Source organism: Onychomys torridus, chromosome 16 (assembly GCF_903995425.1).
Source record: "Onychomys torridus chromosome 16, mOncTor1.1, whole genome shotgun sequence".
NCBI lineage: Eukaryota > Metazoa > Chordata > Mammalia > Rodentia > Cricetidae > Onychomys > Onychomys torridus.
Genome location: NC_050458.1, coordinates 41,058,954 through 41,076,285, shown reverse-complemented (window position 1 = coordinate 41,076,285; position 17,332 = coordinate 41,058,954). Strand labels below are relative to the sequence as shown.

Here is a 17,332-nt window from a genome sequence, read left to right as displayed (position 1 = left end):
CCAGGGAGGCAGACGAAACAGAAGCAGCAGCCTCATCCAGTGCACACGGGGGGTAAGGGTGAGCCCCATAGGGGCCAGAATGGAGGTCCAGTCAACTGTTCTCCAGTAGGTGCTGTGCTTATGGGCCCACATGTGCCTACCCAGCAAAGAGCATTTGCCTCTTTAAGCGATTTCCCCAAGACGCTGTGGATCACGGGGCAGGGCATCCTTTACCAACAGAACTCCTCCAAGCTGTGTTGGGCTTGCACCCCTGGAACTCTACAGTGGACTATGCCAGGGAGAAAAGGTGGAAGATGGCAGACTGGGTATGCCCCCTCTCTCCCAGTGCAGCAGGAAAAAGACCAGCGGGCCACAGTAGTCACACACCGTCATGAGAAGCTGCTGGTGTGGGCCCAAGGCCTCCAAGCCTCCGTGCCATGGTAATGAGGGAACGTAGCTGCACTAGCCTCAGGGGCCCTACTTCTCTGGGATCCTGGCTCTCCAGCCACCTCAGGGCTGTCTCTAGACCCCAAACAGCTTCCCCAGCCGTAGGTACCAACATTCCTCCTTGCTCAGTGGCCTCTTCCTCCTCCTCTCCAGCCCCCATGCTAGACGGCAGGCTGGCTGGGGATGGAGGGGCTGCGGGTACCACCTCCTCTCCGCAGCAGCCCTCGGGGAGACCTCCATCATCGTCCAGGTGCAGCCACTCTGTCACCTCTTCAGGTGCCAGGCGCTTGTAAGCCAGAGCTGCCAGATGTGTGAGGTCACTGAGCACCCTGCTGTGTTCAGCAGCCTCCTCGACCTGGTGGGATGGCTGCTGCCCAGGCTCAAAGGCCGCTCGAAGACCCAGCAGCCAGCAGCGCTCTATGCTGCCTGCCTGGACCAGGTCCCAAGAGAGGCCAGCCAGGTATAGCATGTCCTTGAGCATGAAGCTTCTCATGAAGTCCAGCGGGGAGCCACTGGCACAAGACACAGCAAGCCTCAGCAGCTCTCGTTTGTACAAATGTTTGAAGGCTGCCACCACACCATGTTCCAACGGTGCAGGGATGTGTGCTCGGCTGTTGCCCTTGGACAAGAAGAGCACTCGCACGGCACCATCAGGTGTCTGCAACTCCTCTGGGGACCCAAGGAGCTCAGGCTGGCACTGCCTGGGAGTCTCCCCATTCTCCTCCAGGGCCGGCATCCTAGCGGCCCAGCTTGGACAGGGTGGATGGGCCACCAGCAACACAGCTTTCTGCTGCAGGCAGCTTCGGCGCAGGTAGCGCTTGACTCCAGGGACAAATTCCTCAAAGAACCAGCCCCGAAAAAGAGGACGACTGAGCCAGGCATCAGGACTGTAGCGGTAGGAAGCTGGGAACTTGTCCTGGTTGTGGTGACGCAAGCTGGGTGGATCTGGTAGCTGCCCGATTACTAGTGGTTTTAACTTGTGGCTGCCCGTCAGGTTGGCGGCCAACAGTACTGTCACTCGGTCGCCGGGCCAGCGCCGGCTGCACCCACCAGGCCCACTGGAGTTCCCAGTGCCCGGAGTTGCGGCCTGCTCCGGAAGTAACCTCCAGTAGAGACCAGTAACGTTGGCGTTGTAGATCTGCTCGTCACCATAGCCGCCCTCGGAGTGGGGTAGAGTGGCCAGCGCACCGTCGGGTAGAACTGCGCCGGGTGGCTGTGCAGGCTCTTCTTTGACAGGCGCAGGGCCTGCGGCCGGGGGCTCGGCTTCGCCATAGATGCGCTGGCTGGAGATGCCATGGCGCTTCTGCCAGCGCCAGAACCAGCCATGGCTAGCCTTGAAGGTGCACTCGGGGCCGTAGATCTGGCGAGCAAAGGCCTCAGCCTGAGCTTGGATGACCGGACCGGACAGCGGCACGCCGTGCTGGCGCAAGGTGAGGAACCACGAGTAAACGGCGCGGTCGATCTCCTCCTCGTTGGCCAGACGCATCTTCTTGCGCTGCGTGCCCACCTCTCCACCAAGCTGGTCCAGAAACCAGCGCAGCTTGGGCTCGTCCTTGAGCCAGCCGCGCAGCGTGCCTCCCGGTACGCCGAAGTCGCGGCACACGCTGGCCTGCCGCTCACCGCCCTTGACGCGCTCGATGGCCTGCAGCTTGTCTTTGATGGAGTAGGCTTTGCGGAAAGTCATTTTTACGGCCACGCGGGGCCGCGGCCCGGGCGCGGTAGGCGGCGGGCGCGCCGTGGGACCCTGGCCGGGAGCCGGCGATCGCTGCGGCTCGGCAAGGCGCCGGGGCGGGGGAAGACGAGCGCGATGAGGGACCGGGTGCAGGGCCGGGCCGGCCGGTGAGCTCGTGGGGTACATGGCGTCGGGGGTGCGGGACCACCGGGCTAGTGAGCCTGACACCCCGCACGGGCCGCTCGGGGCGGGGCTCGGGGGCGGGGCTGTCCGGGTCCCTCCCTTTTGTCTTGCCAGCCCTGCAGGCACGGGCGCGCTACTCCCGCCCCTCCGCTTCCCGGCGCCTGCGCAAGGTCTGGACTAGGGCGCGTCACCAGCGCCTGCGCACACCAACTCCATTTCGTGCCCGCCCTAGTCCGGCCGCTCCACTCTTCGGGCTGTGCAGGGGTGCTGCGTGTTGGGACGCCCGGTTCTCGGCTGTTTGTGACAACTCCTCGGATAAAGTGCGGCGCCCGAGGTAGCTGTCCCCTGGCTTCTGCCATAAGTGGTTTCTGCATGCATCGTGGTGCATGCTCCTCGGGCGAGGCAGCGCGTGCTCAGGGTTGTGTCCCCCGCCGGGCCTCTCGTGGTCTGTGCCGCTGCGTTTTCCGGGAGCTGCGCGGTCGCCCTCTCTTTCCTTTGCAGTCCTGAGCTCGCAGTTCCAGATCTTGGTTGCTGCGTCCTTGGCTGGCGTGTGAGTACCGTGGGCCCCGCCTCAAGGAGCGCACGTGCGGCAAAGGCTGGAGTGCCCCGGGGCCGCGCCGATAGGGTTGGCTCCAGCGGATCAGTAAGGGCTACGGGCGGGCGTCTGGTCCAGTGTGGGGCCGGGCCGGTGGCCACATGGTTGCTAGCTTCCTGAGTGCTGCTTCAGGCGGCCTGCCACGGCCATGACTGACACCCTTGCCGGGTCAGCGTTCGTCTGCCCCAGCTGTTGCCGAGGTTCTAGGTCCTTGCGGTTAAGCACCGAGGACATACCGAGCCCTAGGCATAAAGAGAACTTGGCTTCGGGTGCAGCCTCGTGGAACTTAGGGGGCCCACGAACACAGGGTAGAGAAAAGGCATGTGATGCTGACTGGCTCAGAATGTAACAGGGCTATGTACTGATTTGAATAAGATGGTCTGGGCAATTTTCTTGGGAAAAGGTCGTTGAAGAGTACGGCCTTTCTTTTTCTAATACGTGAGCGCTCTCTCCTAGCACCATAGTTTTCTAGAATAAAAGGCTACCTCGCATCAGAAGAACTTGTTGAAGCTCATCTTGGGGTGCCACACCCCAGAGGTGCTTCTGAATCGTCCCTGTCACTCAGGGTTAACTGGGTCTTAACCTCAGGCGGATCTTCATGGATGAAGCAAAGGATGGATGTGACAGGACCACCAGGTGCCCCTGAGCCAATCCCGTGGGGCAGCAGAGTCGAGAGGAAGAAATCCTCACAGGAACAAGGAGTTCCCTCCCAGGCTCTGTGGTGGCTAGTTCAACATGAGCCTCCCCTTGGACTGCTGGAGACTTCAGTGAAGAGTTGGAGAGTTGGCAGAGGGAGCCACTTACACTTTCTTAACCTAGGATGTGTGCTCTGCATGTACTTTCTGCCCATCTCAGGAAGAAGCTGGTACAGGGCTAGTCCTGCAGGCTCAGCTTTTGGATAGCTGAGGCTCCGGGGCTTACTACAGATGAAGCGGAGGTGCTTGAGAGGGTTTGCGTTTGATGGTCGGAAAAAGTGGCTTCTGGGGGCTGCAGGCAGGAGATAATGGCATGGAGCGTTGCTGTGCCAGAGATCGCAGATGGTATGTGCTTGTTGAAGGTTGGAGTCATTGAGACATTCTGTGTGGCATACAGGTAATGGAACATGCCTTGGTCTCTGGCTCCACTCATCACTTAATTCAGCGGCGGACTTGGGTGGTTACACCAGTCAGAGCCTTAATTTTCCTTTCTGGGTCTAAGATGTCACACAACCATCTCCCACTGAAGTGGGAGGTTTGGCGCAGGTGTGTTAGCAAGTGTAAAGGAAGTGCTGAGAAAGGATGAGCTGTCAGGTCAGGGTACCACGGGTTAAAACAGAAATAGAGCTAACAGTGGCATTTGGGACAAGGAGATTGGGGCTGCCTGGGCTTAGGCTGGGCATTCGCCTCAGGCTCTCAAGATGGGCAAACGTCACAGGCCAGTGTTTCTGAGTAGGAGTGGGATATCCCAGGGGCAGAGTGGGACCTTGGAGATGTAGGATTTAGCTCATGAACAAAGACCAAAGGCATCGTCGCTCCTGTGCCCCACTGCATGCCTCTTGTGACTAAAGAGCTAGCCTTTGCTCCTGAGCCCTCCACATTCCAAGGGCTGCCAGCTGCCCCTTTGGACACTTGACACAGAAAGTCTTGATGGGCAGCACTGGTTCACAGATTCAGGCTAGGTGAGCCCAGAGGGTGTTGCTATTGGGGTAAAGGGTGTGAGTTGGGCTTGCTGGCAGACCCCATTCCCTACTCACCTTCCTCATGGGGACAGATAGTATTGGAGCCCAGCAGTGATATGACTGATGGAGTGACAGGCTGTTTCGGAACGTCCAGAGGACAGAAGGTACGGCGCTTAGGGCTCAGCAAGCCAGCTCTTAGGGAGATTTTTTTCTCTGTCGTTCCCTGCACATGGAACCCTTCAGATGTTTGCGGCTGTGGTGGGGCACAGCTGTGACATACCAATTCTCATCTTCTCAGGGTCCAGTCCCCAAGCCAGCAGTGTTCTTGGCGGGAGCCGCTGCCTGGTCTAAATTAGTGGAATCTATGAGAGTAACACCTGTGCTCTTTGCAGAGCAGATGTGGGTTGGCCCTCGGAGGCTGCAGCTGGCCAGTAAGCTCTTGGCCAATTCCTTGTGAGTGGGGTTAGGGCGGGGTGCTGGACTACATGGCCATGCCTAGCTGTTGAACATATCTCAGGACCTAGGACCTATCGGGCCTGTCTGCCACATGAGCTGCCTGCTTCCAGGGCCCTCCAGAGCTCAGGCATTGTCCGTCTCTCACACCAAGGGTCTTGACAGCTCACCCCTGGTGGCCAGTCTTGCATTCTAGACTCCAACCTATATCCGAGAGCAGGGTGAGGGCTCCTTAGGCCCTTTCTTCCTAGGTCCTTTGATGTGTCTGAGCCTGCATCTCCAGAAGTTGGCTTACTTTCTGGTACTTCAGTCTCTTTGGCGTGTGTTTCTGCTATTGTCCAGATAAAACCTCAAGAGAAAGAAAGGGCAACCCTGTTGTAGGGATGTGGGTATTGGCAAACCCGTCCTTGTTGGGGGTTTGAGAAATTCACTGCTACTTGTTTCCAGACTATTTTTCCTGGACAGCTGCAGGTGTGCATATGAGGGTCCTCCAGGGAAGTGATGGAGTTCAGATATGCCCATTATGGGTGCAAACTGGCCAAAGTCCTCAGCCTATTGTACACCTGTTGGAAAAGCAGGTTGGGGAAGACCTTGTCCCTTGGGAGCCTTTGCTGCTTGTGCTAATGTCTTGGCTTGGCATCCCAACCCAGAGGTGGCACCATTTCAGTAAGAGATCCAGTACCAGTGCGCACACACTGGACCTTGGTGGCAGCAGAGCCCACAGCTTGGAGCTATCTGGCCCCGGACCACTTGGTCCCTTGGAGAGACAGGGCAGTGGGGGAGTGTCCTGATCTTCCAAAGCCTTGCCAGGGAAAGGAAGGAGCTGGTCTTCTTCCACAGCTAAGGGGTCGTCATCTGTAGGTGCTAGCTCACCTTGATGCAGGTTGGGTGGGAGCAGGCAGCTTCCATGCTGGTTTCTGCTTGTCTCCTGGATAGGAGGAACCCTAAGAGCTACATATCGGGGGGCTAACGGAAGAGCGCTGCCTCTCACTTTGTCCTCTTTAGCCATGGCACCTTGAAAAGCAGCTTCTGAAAGGCCGGCCAGGCTGCCCCAGCTGCTGTCTGCCATGGGTGGCTTTGCCCACTCCTCTAACCTTGCTGCTTTTCCTTCATGCTGTCCTAGGAGGCCGAAGCAAAAGTAAGTACACCTGCAAAGTGCCCTGTGTCTCCCTTCGCCTGCGCCAAGGAGCCCCCAGCCACCGCCTTGCCTGGGGGAGGCATACCCGTGCCGAGTTGAGCTTGCTGGGATAGACAGGGCAGTGGTGTAGTTAGCTGTTCTGGTGGCAAGTGGGTACCCTATGTGGCCCTGACACCAAGCAGGTCAGCACGTAGCCCTCTGCCCTATGGAGAAGTGGTGGCCAGTCATGAAGATGTGGCCTAAGGAGGTGGCCCTGTCCCTTCTAGGGGAAGCATTGGAAGTAACTACATCTGTTTCCTTCAGGAGGGTTCGTTCCAACCTAGTCTTAAGTTTGGGAGGGTCCAGCTGAGTGGGCATTGCTGAAGGGAATGGTCAGCCTAGACTGGTAGTGTTCCACGAGAACAGAGCAGCCTTGGGGACTGAAAGCCAGGAGGTGGGCGTCAGTGAGGTCCTGCTGTGATGGCGTGCATTGCCCCCTTGGTAACAGTGGGTGATGTCACAATGCTCTGCCTCCTGGGATCCTCCTCGGCCCCTGCCCCTGCCCCTGCCCCTTGGCCTTGGTAAGTAAGGGGGTGGCCTGGAGACCTCTCTACGCCGGGCCTCTGACTCCTGGCCCTGGCTCCTCACAGAAGAGAGAGCTTGGGTGCGCTATACTAAAGAACGTTAGATCTCTCTCGGAGGTAGGCTTCAGGGCATGACAGGTAGAGTTCTCCAAGGTCCTGAGCAGAGGTTAGATTTGGATAGCTTACCGCTCTTCCAGTCAAGCATTTTGTTGGCGTATTAGGAAAAGATCCTAGATGGTGAGATGGTTTGCTGTCCAGCCAAAGGATTCCCTGCCACTCCATGAGAGCCCAGGTGTTACTTACAGACCCACAGAAGCAGCCAGATGGCAGCATCTATAACCTAGTCCTCGAGTTTTGTGAGTTGAGTCCAGACTACAAAAATCTTGATAGGACCACCCTTCTAGAACAGGGTGGCAACAAGAGCTTCCGTGTGGCCATCTGGGTTGGCTGGGAGAACCTCTTCCATGGTGCAACATTCAGCTTCAGGAGTAGTGGAGGCAAGTCCTCCCTTGGTTTCTCCTTCAGAGCCACGCCCTGCTGAGAGAGCAGGTACCCAAAGTCACACAGAGCTTGAGGTAACACCGTGTCCAATAAGGAAGCAGAGACCCCTGAGGCAAATGTCTTGTCCACTGATTACCATCTGGAGCAGGGTATAGTATCCTGAGACTCTGGGGTCTCCATGATGACCCTTTGGTTCAGATGGATTCAGAGTTGTAGTCGGGTGGCCTCCTGATTTGGGGGGTAGTGGTGGTGATGGCAGCTGATTAAGAATCCCCGTTGGTGGTGGACACTCAATCCCTGACCCATCCTGGGGAGGTCAGTCAGGCTCACAGAGACACTGTCCCTTTCCAAAGACTTGCCCCTGCTCTGAAAAGGCACACAAGTCTGGGTAGGGTTGTGTGGGCAGGATAGGTGCAGGTGACTTTCAGTGATGGGCCGGCAGCCTGCTGGTGCTCCATCCACCTTGGCAGTCACAAATCCCTGTCACTGAACTGGAAACATCAGCCACCTCAAGGAGGTGCTGATGATAAGCACAGCCCCTGTAAGTTTGATTTCAGTAAACCATGAGTAATTTTACTAAAAGTAAGCATAAAACATCTCATGGGATGTGTTGACACTTAAAAAAAAAAACCAAAAGAAACCATAATTGTTTATATTAAAGTCCATTATCAATGAGTGCAGGTGTTTGTTTTATTTGCCACCCTATCTGGGGATCCCGGGAGAGAAGGTGTCTGCCGAGTTTGGGGGTGTTAAATCCCTTTCTGAAGCTATGGGCTTATTGGGGTACGTGCAATAATATGTGGTGTTTGCATATATACGTATGCTACTTTTAATTTACCAAAGTTCCTGGTGTGGATTTGACTTTTGTGCCCTTGCATGTCATCTGGTAGAGCCCCTTCGGGTGGCTTGCCCTCTCCTTTCCCCGGGCCTCCCTGCCCACCCTTGCCTGCCAGACTGAGGAGGGCGAGGGAGGCAGGTGCCTCTGCTGTGTTGCAACTGCCTTCTTGTGCTTGCTTTTTAATGCTGCGCCCGAAGATGAGGAGCGGGAAGGCCTCTTGTGCGCTGGAGACCGTCTGGGAGGACAAGCACAAGTATGAGGAAGCCGAGCGGCGCTTCCATGAACATGAGGCCACGCGAGCCGCCGCCGCCTCTGTCCAGCAGCTCCTGGCCAAGGTGCCAGCTGTGAACGGGCCCAGCCAGGAGGACATAGAGGACACCGACGAGGCAGAGGCCCCGAACACCAGCAGCAGGAGTGATCCCAGGAAGAGCCATGAGTGCAAGAAACCCCTACAGAAAAAGAGGAAGCGATCCCCCAAGAGTTGGCTTGGCCAGGCGGACCTGGCCCTCGTGGGTCTCTCAGCTGACCATGTATGGCTGGACAAGCCCCTCTTCGACCAGGCAGAAAGCTCCTACCGCCAGAGGCTGGCAGATGTGGCCGCCCAGGCAGCCCAGCCACCTGCTCTGGCTGCTCGGGGCCCCTGTACGCATGGAAGCCATGTGGCCTGCCACCATGTGATCTGGGGGATCTGGGTCAACAAGTCTTGCTTTGATCAGGCTGAGCGGGCTTTTGTGGAGTGGTCTCAGGCCTTGCTGCTGGCTGTAGAAGGGAGCCACAGGCAGGGGACTCCTGACACAGGCCAGCCGGCTGTCTCTCCTGACCTGGCCTTGGCCTGCCAGCCTTGCCCACCAGCTAATGGCCAGCCTCCTCTGGGCAGCCTGCAGGCACTGGTGCGGGAGGTGTGGCTGGAGAAGCCCCGGTATGATGCAGCTGAAAGGGGCTTCTATGAGGCTCTGTTTGATGGCCACCCCCCAGGGAAAGTGCGTCTGCAAGAGCGAGCCAGTCAGGCAGAGGGTGCCCGGAGGGGCCGCAGAGACCGTCGGATGCGCAATGCTGTAGGAAACAAGCGAGCTGGGTCAAAACGGGCTGATGGGGAGGCCCCCTCTGCTCTGCCCTACTGGTACTTCCTACACAAGGACGCAGAGGCCCCCTGGCTCAGCAAGCCTACCTACGACAGTGCTGAGTGCCGCCACCATGCTGCCGAGGCCCTGCGCATAGCCTGGCGCCTAGAAGCTGCCTCCTTGGCTCACCGACCCACACCCCGTTCTGGCCCATCCATGTCCAGCCTGAGACCCAAGTAGGAGAAATATGGCTGCAGGTGTCGGGACTGACTTGGGCTACGAGCATAATAGGGACAGCTGTCTCTAGGCTGGTGTCCCTCATACTCCCCTGTGGACCTGACCAGCTTGAATGTAGGGGTGCGGTGGGCACCCATAGTGCTCCGTCCTTGAGGGTTACCGAGTCCCGAATTGCTAGTGTTGGTGGGGGAAGGGGTCTACATTGAGACAAAGCCCCCCATCAAGGAACCCAGATTGTTGGCAGGGTGAATGGATGGGAAACCTTGTAGCTGGGTCTCCGGTACCTGACAGGTGTTGACACCCGCAGCCCAGGTTAGAGTATGTGTTCATTGAGGTAAGGGTGGGCGTTAAATCCAAGAGCAGCACATGGCTGGCTGCTCCAGCAGCCTCTGAAGGGTACTTGTCCATTTTGACCTCCCCGTGAGGAAAGAAAGCTGCCTTTAGCCCAGGGCCCCCAAGGGATCTTGCTCCAATACAGGTGGATGGAGTCCTAACCAGTGGTCTCTGAAGGGCTGGTGGCAGGTCATAGTGACCGTGGGAGGTGGCCCCTAGGCAGTTAGGTCTGATGGATAGACACAGAAGGGATAGGAGTAACACCAATCTTGGGTGGCGAGGGGCAAATGGGAATGGGAACCCAGTGGTCTGTCTGCCACCTACCTGCCTCTGTGTTCACAGTGGCATGGCTCCTCACCAAGGCATCCTGGGAAAGGGGCACAGTGTCAGGGCTCTGTCCTTGTCAGAAGACGCTTGGGGTGGTCTGGTGATGGCCTGAGGCCTTCCACACAGAAAATTGGCAGAGTGAGATTGGTTGGTCTGTCCCACCTGGCAGGAAGGGCAGGCTAGTGAATGGTGGGCTCTGTGGACACTTTGCAGCCCCTAGCTCCCATCCTGTGCCAGGTGTAGGAGCTACGTGGTAGGGCATGACTTGCAGGAGCATAGTGAGTGAGCTGTGGTCTAGAACAGCAGTCCTCAGTCTCTGGTCTTAGTAGCCATAGAGCTTTTGTTGTATCCTTGTTTGTTTTGTTTGTTTTTTAATCATCTTAATCAAGACAGATAAGTGCTGAAAGTGCTTATATACTGAAAGAGAAGGACAAAGCATGCTGGGATGACACATTTTTGTGAAAACACTTTAGGGGCCAGAGTGGGCTTATCTCATTGTTAAGAACCTGTCTGGCTGCAGGGTGGGCAGGTGGCCGGCTGCTGATCTTGCAGTTGCTTTTGTGCTCTAGCTGCTGGTATGGGTTATGGTTGGGTTGTATGATTAGAAAAGTCAGGGCCTGGGTGTCTAATGGTCTAGAGGACTGGCCTAGGGATACCCCTCACCCAGGCCCTGGTAGGGGAACCCGTCTGGGGGATGGGAGGACTGTTGACTCTTCCTTTAGTGTGTGGAGGGGGCTTGGTGTTGAACATTGTGGTCTTAGGCAGCAAAGAGGAAGTTTATGAGCCAAGCAGGACTGTGAGCTGACCCAGCATGTCACGGTCTTCAAAGCACCCCCGTTGGTTACCTCTGGCCTGGTCCTGGGTACTCAGGCAGGGTAGGCCTGGAGCCTGTGGGGAAGGTGAGGCCAGAGGTTGACTGTAAGTTTTCCTAGCCACATTGACCTAGCCACTCTTTTCCCATCTCAGCAGAAAAATGGCTACAAACTTTCTCGTGCATGAGAAGATCTGGTTTGACAAGTTCAAGTATGATGACGCAGAGAGGAAATTCTACGAGCAGATGAATGGGCCCGTGACCGCCGGCTCCCGCCAGGTGAGGACCGTGCTCAGGGTTGGTGGGACCGGGTGGGCCGGAGGAGGCACATGAGGGCCAAATGGCCGAATGCTGGGGTGCTTCTGCCCTTGGCTCCTGACCCTAACACACGGGACAGCCCACTCTTCATGCCGCCAGTCGGCTGGGGCCAGCAAACAGACAGGTGTCTAGGGGTGGTGTGTGGCCAGGCCTCAGCACGTATGGATGGCCACCTGCAGACTTCGTGTACCCAGACTTTGTGGTCCTGGCCTCAGCCACCTTCCGCTTTTCACTGTCCCGGGAGCTTTCATTCTGTGTAATGCATTCATCTCTTCGTAATGCATTCTTGCTTTTTTGAGTGAGGGTTCTTAGAGATTTTGTTTTGTGTGTGTAGGGTTTTGTGTGTGTGTGTGTGTGTGTGTGTGTGTGTGTGTGTGTGTGTGTGTGTGTGTGTTTAAAAAATTTTTTTTTAACCAAAACAAAAAAGACTGGTTCTTTCTGCACTATCTGCAGGAGAATGGTGCCAGCGTGATCCTTCGTGACATTGCAAGAGCCAGAGAGAACATCCAGAAATCCCTGGCCGGAGTGAGTACCCACGGCCCGTGTACTCATGGGCTCGTGCTCGGCCAAACAGCATGTCTGGTTTTTTTGTTTTTTTTTTGTTTTTTCAACCCTTCAGTACTGCTGACTATTTTGGCCTTTGGAACAAGTTAGGGCACAGGGTGTGGTGCTGTGCTCTTGTAGTGCGTGAATGCTGAGGCCTCCATACCCACATTGCCATGGAAAATGGTCTTTCTCTAGACTTTTCCATGTGTCTTCTTTCAGGTGTCCTGGAGGTCACTCTAGCTATTCCTGCAGTGCCTGCCATGGGCTGCCTGGACTAAGCAGTGTCATTTTGCAGGGTGTATACTGTAAGCACATGCCTTGGAAGCCTGTTTTTCCTGCTTGCTCCCTTGCTGAAGAAGCACACATCCCCTATTCCTGAGACTACTCTATTCCTCCTGATTGGGTGGGGCCCTTCATGGAAGGGGGATAATTATTTAGTGAGGTATGCTAGTCAGCATCATCTTGGACCAGGGAGGGACCCTGCATGGCCTCTAGGTCTCAGACCAAGGCTGAGTATGCCCCATTTGACTCTGGCATTCTGGGCTAGATAAGGAAGGTGTTCCCTTTAGATAGCAGCAGACTTGCTCTGTGTTCCTTACTCCAGAGAAGTCAGGACCTCAGTCTGTCTCTCTGGAATGGGTTTATGCCCTGGAACAGGTTTTCTGATGGGCCCCTAATGGGTCACCACAACCTTACTGCTTAAAGCAATGTGAATTTATCATCGGATGGTCCTGAAGGTCAGAGGCTGAAATAGGGCCAAAGGCAAATAGAGTTGGGTTCCTTCTGAGGCTCTGAGCATCCATTTCGTATCTGTCCGCTTTTCTTGGGGCAATCAATACATGTCCTTTGGCGTCTCGTCCTATCAGCCTCCACTATCTCTGTGGCCCTACTGCATCCCATCATCACAAGGATCCTTGTGAATGCACCAAACCTACCCAGATAGTTCAGGTTCTTGTTTTGTCTTTAAACCCTTCAGTGAATCTTGTTGGCCATTTTTGAAAGCATGCTGTGTAAAGCAACTGATTTATAGTCAGCAGGCAAGTTCCCATTCAAAACAGGGAGATGTAGAAAGGATCACTGGTCCCAAATAGTTTCAGACTCTTGCCAGGCTTCCTGAATAGTGCTTTGTGGCCCATGTGGCCCCTGGGAGAGAGTTTTCACCAAACAGCCCTGTTGAGGCTGAAATTTTAACAACCTGCCTGCCTATGGAAGGTAGAGATCTTCAGCCTTTTTTTAAAAAAAAAAATGTTTTTAATATTTCGTCCTGATTCTCTTTTTGGTCTAAATTTTTGGTCTAAATTGCTAGTTAATTTTCAAGAATGTTGCAGGTGTACTTTGTCACAGAAATCTGCGCCATGGCAGGAGGTTCCTCTGGGTATTTTTGATCCCATTACATTTCTTAGCATCTGTCAAGATGGCCACGGGAATTCACAAGTTGCATCCCTGGTCTCTTGACCTCTGTCCTTGTACCTTCTGGTCTACCCCGGCAGCCACCACTGCCCTCAACAGTTCACTGTCCAGACAGTGAGTTTGTTTTTCTTTGTACTCTAGAGAGGCCAGGGGTTTCCCCAGCCACCTGGCCCTGGCTTTTTTTCTGCTCTACAGTTTTCTCCTACTTTCTTCTCTCCCATAAGTGGCAAAAAGAAAGCAGGCTATGCCTTCCACGCTTGGCCTAGAAATCTCAGCTAGAATGGAATTTCCTGCCTAGGTGTACAATCACAGCACTTGGTTAAGCCAAGGCAAGAGGATGGCCACAAGTTCAAGATCTGCACTTGGGAAACAAACAAACAACCTCTCAGCTGAAGATCAGGTTTTTCTCACTTAGAAGTCCTGGAAACAGTGGGACTAAACTCCCTACTGTGCCTCTTACCTTTTAAGGCCTGTGCCCACTGCCCTGTCCACATTGTCAGGGATTTGTTCCAGCAGCACCCCATTTCCCGTGGCTACGGTCTGTGTTGATTCCTAGGTACTCTATCAGATTATCACAGCTAGTGACTTAAAATGACACAGATCCGCCATCTTACAGTTCTGGAGGTCACATCTTTAGAGGTATCTTGTGGAGCAGAACCAAGGTGTCCATGGGGTCCTTTCGAAGTCCCACCTGTCTGGTCACCCTGCCTCCATTTCCCTTGTCCCGCTGCCATGCTTAGAGCATTTAGAGCAGCGGTTCTCAACCTTCCAATGCTGCGACCCTTTAATACAATGCCCCTTATGCTGTGCTGACCCCTAACCATGAAATCATCTGCTACTTCATAACTGTAATTTCGCTTCCGTTATGAATCGTAATTAAAATTTTTCTGATGGTCTTAGGTGGCCCCTGGGAAAGGGTTGTGACCCGTAGGTTGAGAACCATGGATCCAGGTCTATTAAACCTGCTTTGCTGTGTGAACTAACATTATAAGCGCTGGAGATTCAAGAACAGCCATTTCGAGGGCACCATTCTACCAGATGGCCAGGCGTGCTCCGCCTTTTCAAAAGGCTGCACACACGTGACCCCCTTCTTGGTCCTGCCTGACTTCTGTTAGTTCTCATCCTGTCATTCTCAAATCCAAACTCACCCAGTGAAGCTCAGGCTAGGTAGACATGGGGTAAGGGAGACAGATGTATGTAATTGGTCTGGCACATTGAACTTCAGCAGCCATTTACCGTCTTGGCTCCGCTGGGGCTGTCCCTTGCCAGAGCCTTTCCTTTGTACCAGGCCTGCTGTCTAGAATGGGCACACCCTCGGGTGTTTCAGAAACAGCCCTAGCTCTCCAGCCTAGCTTGCACTCACATGCTCTAGTCTTCGGAACTGTCTGGCCTTGCAAGTAGACAGAAGGTACCTACTTCCCTTTGGTGCTAGCTGTGCCAAAAAATCCTACCACAGGGCTCTGCTGCCATATACAAGTATTTAAAACAAAACAGAAAGCTACATCTGTTGTCAGCCCAAATGCTGCTGTACCGTGTGTTTGGCAGAGGCCTGTGTCTGTGTTATCTCTTGTGTGGAGCAGATTCTGCTCGCCTCCCTCCTTCAGAGGACATCCTAGCAGGGCCTGCTGAGATCATTTAAGGCTAGGACTTGCATGCATCTTTGTTTCAGAGCCAGTAACCCTCCTGCCTGTGAGTGGGACTAACCTCTGAGAGCATGAAGCTAGAAGCCTGGGTTTCCAGCAAGGGGTGCCTGCCCTGTGCCCTCCTGAGCCTTCTGGGGCCACCTCAGGAGCAAGCTCACAGGTGCTGGCACCACCTGCACACTCCTTCCTTCTAGCCCTTCAATTGCTTCCCCTCCTGTTTCTAGCTCAAGGTGATGCTGCCCAGCTCCCCTGAGGCCCTGGGCCAGGCCACCCCTGGGACTGTAAGTCTCTGTTTGGCCCCCTTGTCCTGTCCTCTGCTTGGCTGAGAATGTCACAGTAGGCTGTATAGCCATTCTCCCTGAAGACAACAGCTCTTACTGCTCGCCCTAAGCAGGAAGTCTGTCTTGTGGCCCCTTACCTGCCTAGGCCTTCCTTCCTATGTTGCTTCTCCAGCAGATCCTTGACCAAGTACCATAGGGGACCCATTAAGACTGACTGAGTCTTTGCCAGACCTTCAGCTCAGTCTGGGCTGAGTGGCTATAAGGGGATCCTAGAAGCAGACTGAAGTCCTAAGGCCAGTGTCTCCCTCCCTTACAGAGCTCAGGCCCTGGGGCCTCCAGTGGGCCTGGTGGAGATCATAGTGAGCTCATTGTACGGATTGCCAGTCTGGAAGTGGAGAACCAGAACCTTCGAGGCGGTGAGGGCTTGGGCCTGACAGGTGGGGCTCCAGCTCCAGCCTCCACTATCTGACTGGTATCCCCCTTGTGCCCACAGTGGTACAAGATCTGCAGCAGGCCATTTCCAAGTTGGAGACCCGGCTGAGCACTCTGGAGAAGAATTCACCTGCTCACCGAGCCACAGCCCCACAGACCCAAGTGAGTACCCTTCCAGACTTGGGGAGGAGCCTCGGACTTTGGTGGTTGGTGCTGGTTTCTGCCTCTACCTTCTAACTCATCCCAGGCAAGATTGACCCTCAGGGCAGGCTGCCTTGGTCTTCCTAGGGGCTGGCCTTCCTTCAGTTAGCTGAAATGTAGAGGGCTAGATGAGTCTCAACCCTCCACCCCCTTCCTCTGTGGCAGCATGTGTCTCCTATGCGTCAAGTGGAACCTCCAGCTAAGAAGGCAGCCACACCAGCAGAGGACGATGAGGACAATGACATTGACCTGTTTGGCAGTGACGAGGAGGAAGAAGATAAGGAGGCAGCCCGCCTACGGGAGGAGAGGCTTCGGCAGTACGCAGAGAAGAAAGCCAAGAAGCCCTCCCTGGTGGCCAAATCCTCCATCCTCTTAGACGTCAAGCCTGTGAGTGGTGGCGGGATGGGCCTCTGGGAGGCCAGGAACAGACCTTACAAGCTGGAGGTGGAGGGTGGGGTGTTGTGTGGCCTGACCACAGGCTCAGGTGCTGAGACACTGTAACACACCCTCCTGACACAAGAACAGAAATGTGGAGCAGGACTCATGATGCACATTTGGGGCTATTCCCAAGAGCTCTTTAAAGGAGCAATGTTGTATCTTGTAATGTGGCTGGGGCGGGGGGTGGGATGATGGGGGGACGGGGAGGAAGGGGTCGTGGGTGTTTCCCCTGGTGTTCTAGAGGTTTCTGAGATGGCTTACTCAGCTCCCCGCCCTCCCCCTCCCCCATTCTCTCACAGTGGGATGATGAAACAGACATGGCCCAGCTGGAGGCTTGTGTGCGTTCCATCCAGTTGGACGGGCTGGTCTGGGGGGGCTCCAAGCTGGTGCCTGTTGGCTATGGCATCCGGAAGTTGCAGATCCAGTGTGTGGTGGAGGATGACAAAGTGGGCACCGACCTGCTAGAAGAGGAGATCACCAAGTTTGAGGAGCATGTGCGTAGGCGCGGGCACCCGGGGGCGGGAAGACCGGGTGGACACAGGGACACTGCTGCCCCACACCCAAAGGAACATCCCTCTCAAACCCCACTACGGAGCTTGAGCAGGAAGGCCTTGCGACACCACCCTTTGTCTCCACCCACAGGTGCAGAGTGTCGACATCGCAGCTTTCAACAAGATCTGAAAGACCAAGAGTGTGGTTCGCGCGTGTGTGAGCACCTGTTGAGATTAAAGGCTGAGACTCCGCACTCTGGCTCTTGTGTTACTTGGTGTGCCATACTCTGCCAGGCTCTAGCCATTTGTCCCAGCCCAGCCCACCTCTGGCCTCTTCAAGCTGTTTGGGCCCACGTTTGTCCACCCTCTGCCTCTTGTCCCTGCTGCTGTGACCATGTGGCTACACCCAGGCCTGATCTAACATCCCTCTTCGCTCAGGAGGGGCACTGCAGTTACCTGGAGTGAGGCACATCTTTTATGTTCTGGGGTGGTTAGATATGGACAGCCAGCTGTGTACTGTGTGGAATTTTGCCTGCCCATTCCACTTAAATCCCTTGTGGTCGGTGCTTGGGTATTGGATGAAGTAGTGTGGACATCTAGGTGAGGGGTATCGTGTGTGACTGTTTCCTGTCAGTGGTGTTCATCATGACCCTTCAGCCATCAGGAAGCAGCGTGGTCCCTCCCCCTCCAAAGCTTTCCTGTGGGGCCTGAGATGCAGGATCCAATGAAAGCTGTCACTGGAGGAAGGATGACTCAACAGTTAAGAGCACTGGCTGC

General features: G+C 55.3%; 1 protein-coding gene across 14 annotated transcripts; it reads left to right on the top strand.

Moving 5' to 3' along the window:
- The first annotated feature begins 1,581 nt into the window (after positions 1 to 1,581).
- On the top strand, positions 1,582 to 16,809 carry Eef1d (eukaryotic translation elongation factor 1 delta). 14 transcript variants are annotated; one of them, XM_036207812.1, is made up of 11 exons: positions 1,582 to 1,856; positions 6,110 to 6,124; positions 8,224 to 9,323; positions 10,954 to 11,074; positions 11,567 to 11,638; positions 14,937 to 14,993; positions 15,310 to 15,409; positions 15,487 to 15,587; positions 15,792 to 16,013; positions 16,364 to 16,558; positions 16,707 to 16,809. In XM_036207812.1, exons 1-11 carry the CDS (start codon positions 1,818 to 1,820, stop codon positions 16,743 to 16,745), a joined length of 2,061 nt encoding a protein of 686 aa, XP_036063705.1. In that variant the 5' UTR covers positions 1,582 to 1,817; the 3' UTR covers positions 16,746 to 16,809. The 14 variants fall into 14 exon arrangements, with proteins under 14 accessions (XP_036063705.1, XP_036063704.1, XP_036063711.1 ...); XM_036207811.1 differs by having other exon boundaries at positions 10,951 to 11,074; XM_036207815.1 differs by lacking the exon at positions 1,582 to 1,856 and adding an exon at positions 2,592 to 2,615 and having other exon boundaries at positions 10,951 to 11,074.
- The last annotated feature ends 523 nt before the right edge of the window (positions 16,810 to 17,332 follow it).